General features: G+C 48.5%; 1 protein-coding gene across 1 annotated transcript in view; it reads right to left on the bottom strand.

The window, feature by feature from the left end:
* Positions 1–5,643, bottom strand: part of RASA2 (RAS p21 protein activator 2) — a 110,303-nt gene extending 104,660 nt beyond the window's left edge. Inside the window, exon 1 of the mRNA XM_066598149.1 lies at positions 5,514–5,643. Within this exon, the coding sequence (XP_066454246.1) occupies positions 5,514–5,607 (94 nt within the window). The 5' untranslated portion in view covers positions 5,608–5,643. The remainder of the gene's footprint in view (positions 1–5,513) is intronic.
* Positions 5,644–6,000: the final 357 nt, after the last annotated feature.

The following is a 6,000-nucleotide window of genomic DNA, read 5'->3' on the forward strand; positions in this document are numbered from 1 at the left end:
TCTGATGTCAATGCAGAGGTTGAAGTGACCCCACAGGACAAGCAGAGGGGAACAGGATACCACATTCTCAAGAACGGTGGGGGTCTCAGACTCCCACAAATTAGCATTTTCTTCCCCATCAACAGGATAGAGGGGTTAATTTGCCAATCTGGTAAACCCCTTTCATTTTTCCCATGTGAGATTAACAATAAAAACTACACATCACCATATTACAATCCATGTTCTACAACGCTATAATCCAGCGACCATAGTCTGATATATGCCCATATGGTGCATCCAATGTTATACAGAGACACTGGAAGTTTTTGCTCAAAGGTTTCATATGAATCAGAGCCTGCTATATTAAATATGTGCCGTATGGCGGCGCACAACTGCTCCTACATGTCCGTATTATGCCCCTGTAGGGACCTTGTGTGCCGCCATAAGACCCCATGCACATGGCATTATATCTTTTTCTGTAATCAGTGTCAAAGGCATCGTTAAAACCTCAGTGATGCACGGATGTTACACAATATACTTGATGCCAGAGGGGAATAAATTGTATATACGATACGTATATAAAAAGTTTTTCCATATGTGGTAACATCACTCCTTATGAATCAAAGTTGAGCATACCAATTTTGTATATCCTGCCGACATCATCAGTTTAATCACTTCAGATCGTGATAACATGTAACACGCTATATACACATAAGCAAGTGAATCACTGGAAAAATACAAGCCACAATATGAGCTATAATGCACCTTATGGGCTCACGGACAGCATTTTCGCGATCTGTATACCATCCACATATTTCTTGCCGAAGCGTTGAGGGATGTAGGAGTGCATGGCAGCCTTTTCCAAGTAATACGTGAATAGGAAATTGACTGAACACAATGGTGCAAATGAGCCGTACCTGAGCTAATTGTCCGCACTTTCTGTTAGATGCTCCACTATCAAGAAAACAATGATGGACCAAGAGCTTAATGCTCTGTACTAATAAAGTAGTAGCAAGCTTCTGGTTCTCCATACGGTCTCTTATGAATTGAAGATGAACATACCAATTTTGTATATCCTGTCGATGTTATCAGTATAATCACTTCAGATCTTGATAACATAACACGCTATATAAACAAGCAACTGAGTCACTGGAAAAAAATAAGCCACTGTATCAGTTAAAATGCACCTTATGGCTTATTGACAACAGCATTTTCGGTGAGAACACCAGCCACATATTCCTTGCCTTGCCACTAAGAGATGTGATCTATCTGCAACTGCTCCGACCGACCTAACCAGGACCTGTATACTAATGTATAACTAACTGACCTAACCGAGACCTATAGACTGATGTACACTTCTCCTACAGACCTATCCAGGATCTATATACTGTTCTGACCAACCAAACGGAGACCCACAAACACCTGCATACTGTCCCTACTGACCAAACCAGAACTTTCATAACTTGTCTTACTGTGCAAGACCTGTAGACAGCCGCGCGCTGCTCCTACCGAGTACCCCAAGACCTGTAGACAGCCGCACGCTGCTCCTACCGAGCACCCCAAGACCTGTAGACAGCCGCGCGCTGCTCCTACCGAGCACCCCAAGACCTGTAGACAGCCGCGCGCTGCTCCTACCGAGCACCCCAAGACCTGTAGACAGCCGCGCGCTGCTCCTACCGAGCACCCCAAAAGACCTGTAGACAGGCGCGCGCTGCTCCTACCGAGCACCCCAAAAGACCTGTAGACAGGCGCGCGCTGCTCCTACCAAGCACCCCAAAAGACCTGTAGACAGCCGCGCGCTGCTCCTACCGAGCACCCCAAAAGACCTGTAGACAGCCGCACGCTGCTCCTACCGAGCACCCCAAGACCTGTAGACAGCCGCACGCTGCTCCTACCGACCACCCCAAGACCTGTAGACAGCCGCGCGCTGCTCCTACCGACCACCCCAAGACCTGTAGACAGCCGCGCGCTGCTCCTACCGACCACCCCAAGACCTGGAGACGGCCGCGCGCTGCTCCTACCGACCACCCCAAGACCTGTAGACGGCCGCGCGCTGCTCCTACCGACCACCCCAAGACCTGTAGACGGCCGCACGCTGCTCCTACCGAGCACCCCAAGACCTGTAGACAGCCGCACGCTGCTCCTACCGACCACCCCAAGACCTGTAGACAGCCGCGCGCTGCTCCTACCGACCACCCCAAGACCTGTAGACAGCCGCGCGCTGCTCCTACCGACCACCCCAAGACCTGGAGACGGCCGCGCGCTGCTCCTACCGACCACCCCAAGACCTGTAGACGGCCGCGCGCTGCTCCTACCGACCACCCCAAGACCTGTAGACGGCCGCACGCTGCTCCTACCGACCACCCCAAGACCTGTAGACAGCCGCACGCTGCTCCTACCGACCACCCCAAGACCTGGAGACGGCCGCGCGCTGCTCCTACCGACCTCCCCAAGACCTGTAGACAGCCGCACGCTGCTCCTACCGACCACCCCAAGACCTGTAGACGGCCGCACGCTGCTTCAACCAACCTGTACACAAATCAGATGACAGTGACAATGGTGGGACAGAGAATTGAAGAACTTGGGGACTTGTGTCTTGTACTAAGTAACCTGTGCCCCAATCCGGTTGAGTTATATTTGAAATCATTTCTTTCATTGATACTGTGGAAAAATAACAAACTTAAAAGGGGTTGTCCAGTAACCAAACAGCCCCTTTAACATTTAAAGGAGTCGTCCAGTATTTAGCAAATAAAAGTTTAATCACTGTATAATTAAAGGTTATACAACGCCATTTCTGTTAGTAGTGTTCTAGAAGTATGTTCGCACTCACTTCGGTATTAGTGTATCTTGACGCCACCAGGAGCTAGGGCTTTTACAGGAGGAACGCCCCTGTCACACCCCTGGCTCCTGATTGGGTCAAGAGGCGAAGGTCCTAGGTGCAGACTGTATATAGCTTTTTTGCCGGCTTTGGGTGAAAATTAACCCTCACTATAAGGCAGCAGGGCCGACAAAAAGTAACGTACAGGCTGCACCCCTGAGTGTCAGCGCTGGTAGAATGTGATGGCTTGTTGCCGCAAGGAGGATAAGGGCAGATTGATGGACAGCAGCTGTGTGCTACGGCGGGCGGCTAGCTGCTGCGAGCGGCCTGGGGCCTGTGTGTTCCCTTAAGGCAGCTGCCCCAAGCACACCTAGTGGACGTGTGTCGGCGCCGCAGAAGAGGATCCTGCTGAGCACTTCGATCGGTCCTCTGCTTTCGAGCAGTGCGTCCGGTCGGCTCTCACAGTGCCTCCCCCCCCCGCCGCGGAGCCATAGCAAAATGTGGCAGCGCTCACCATGCTGCTTCGCTCAGGCGCCACACTAGGATCTCTGCTGTGCTGCTGCACTGTGCGTCCAGCAGGGTAGGACAGTGCCTGCCCCCACCGCGGTGCCATCTCTGCAGCCATCTGTAAGTAACATGAGGGGGGGGGGGGGGGGTGGAGGTGCTTCACTCCTCTGTTGCCTCACTGCTTAGTAGCCTGCAATAGGTGCGCCCGACACTCTATACCTATTATAGACGTTATTACCTTGCAGGACCTTCTGCCTTGCCATCTGCCCAGCCAATCAGCAACAGGGGTCGTCACCTCCTGTCACTCTTGACTCCACTAGGACTTCCTGGTGGCTTCAAGAAACAATACTACTTCTTCTAAGGTTGTTTTACATCTGTGCTGGGATCTCCGTTTGGAGGTTTCATCACAGATCTGGCGCAAAATACCAAAATAAAACGCTGCATGCAGCCCATTTTCGTCCAGTGAAATGCCGGACAGCTGAGCGGAAACCAAAACGACGCCATTATAGTCAATGAACCATTCAGTTCCATCATAAGACGGATTCATTCAGCCAGGAGACTCCCCTTTCCTGCTCCTCCGAACAGAACAGGAAAACGGAACCCACGCTGCAGGTGAGAACACGGCTTCGAATTTGTAACAAAGTATAACATCTAGTCAACACTGTATGAACCGAGCAGACCGAACTGCAGATCGATACCTTGTATATATTGTAGCAAACGAGCAGAACAAGAGGTACATTTGTGCTAGGGATGCATTTCGTTGACAGAGGATAGTATAGACCAGATGCAAGTGCAACAAGCCATCAGCCATGAGAAGTAAGAAGTCTACACCAGCTTCTGCATACAAACCAGAATGTTCCCGAATTAAACAAAAAGTATTAAAAAAATAATAATGCTATATATAATATTTCTACACAGTATGTATCAAAATGTACCCAGTGTGTAAAAGCTGGTTATAAACTGCACCTCTAAATATAACAAAACTTTATCTCTAAGTTACATATAACAGATACTGCCTAAAACTTGTGTACTCCAACTTACCGGACTATTTTATTGTAAGTAGCAATAAAAGGTTTACACAAAAAAAAAAAAACACATAAAAAGACAATTTGTGTGAAGCATCAGGAGTGTATATTGCCTCTTGCAGGTTCCCAAACAAACAGGTAAACTTATAAATCATTTTACAGCTGGCTCTACCAAGATCATTATATAGAAATTCTGCCTCTATCTTCCGACTGGTCACTGGGACGGGACAGCAGTGGTGCGGGCAGCGATCACCTCCGTGTGGAGACATTCTACATCTCAGAAACTCCATCGACACAGGTTCTACAGGTTCAATAGACCGGTCACCTCGATGGCATGTCCGGAGTTTATTTAGAATGAAGCTGCAATTTTAACGAAGGCCTGTAATTAATTTTTATTTATTCTCTTTTATAGCACACGCATATACCAGAGTGTGGTATAGAGATCATCACCACTTACATTGGTCCCTGGAGCTCACAATCTAAATTCCATGTTACTCTCAGTAGTAGGTTTTTGGAGTGTGGGAGGAAACCAGAGTATCTGGAGGAAACCCACATATACTCGGGGTGAATATCCAACCACCATGCAATATGTTGTTTTGGGTTTGATATGACCCCCAGTACAGCCCATATCGAACGCACACAATTGAATATATATATATATATATATATATATATATATATATACACATATACATACACACATATATATATATATACATACATACATACATACACACTGTACTTTTCATGTAACTCATTAGGGCCACATATATCATGTATCATCTCTGATGGTCTGATATACTCTCACCAACTCCTAGAATCCATAGAACACTATGCTATTTTGTGCCATTTTTCCATAACTTTACTACTATGTAATAAACCAATATATTGCACTCAGCTAATATATATATATAGACATACAGCACAGATAGTGCCTGATCTATAACTGTATAAGTCACTATACAGCCCCATCCACCAGCATATAAGTGACCTGTTGTCTCATATAGTGCACACAAGCAGCACAGAAGACTGTCAGCACACACTATAGAAAGTTGCACTAGTAATGCAGCCGCAGGTAATGCATACACACACCTAACAATGCAATAAGCCCACTATTACATGCCAGGAGGTGACAAGCAGCAGTGAATGGCTGTCCAGTGCTGGCATAGCGCACATATACTCACAGATCTTCACTCTCAGGCTCTGCAGGACCCGTACGGGGGCCGCAGGAGGATCCCCGGCCTCTCCTCTGCCTCCTGCCCGCTGCTCCCCTGCCATCTCAGGCGGCAGCGGCAGAGTCTCTGCTGCCCGTGCTCTTCCGCCAGCCGCACTATTTAGCAGCTTATGACAAGGGAGGCAGCCCGCCGCGGAGTAATACCTGAGGCTGTCCAGGACTACACACTAGAGCGGATAGGGGCGGGGCTGTGATGGCTGTGTGGGCACGGGGTGCCCTGGTGTAGTGCTGCTGTGTGGGCATAGGGTGCCCCGCTGAAGTGCTCCCTGCCGCTATAGCATTTGGCATACAGTGTAGTATTTGTGTGTAATAGCTGCCGTTGGTATCCATTATGTGCTGTATGTGTAGTAACCTCACAAGGGGGATTCACAAGGAATGGCGCAAAAGTGACGCTGATTTCTTCATACGTGAATTGACAGACGACAGCCACAATGACA

The sequence above is a fragment of the Eleutherodactylus coqui genome, chromosome 1, assembly GCF_035609145.1.
Source record: "Eleutherodactylus coqui strain aEleCoq1 chromosome 1, aEleCoq1.hap1, whole genome shotgun sequence".
Classification (NCBI taxonomy): Eukaryota; Metazoa; Chordata; class Amphibia; order Anura; family Eleutherodactylidae; genus Eleutherodactylus; species Eleutherodactylus coqui.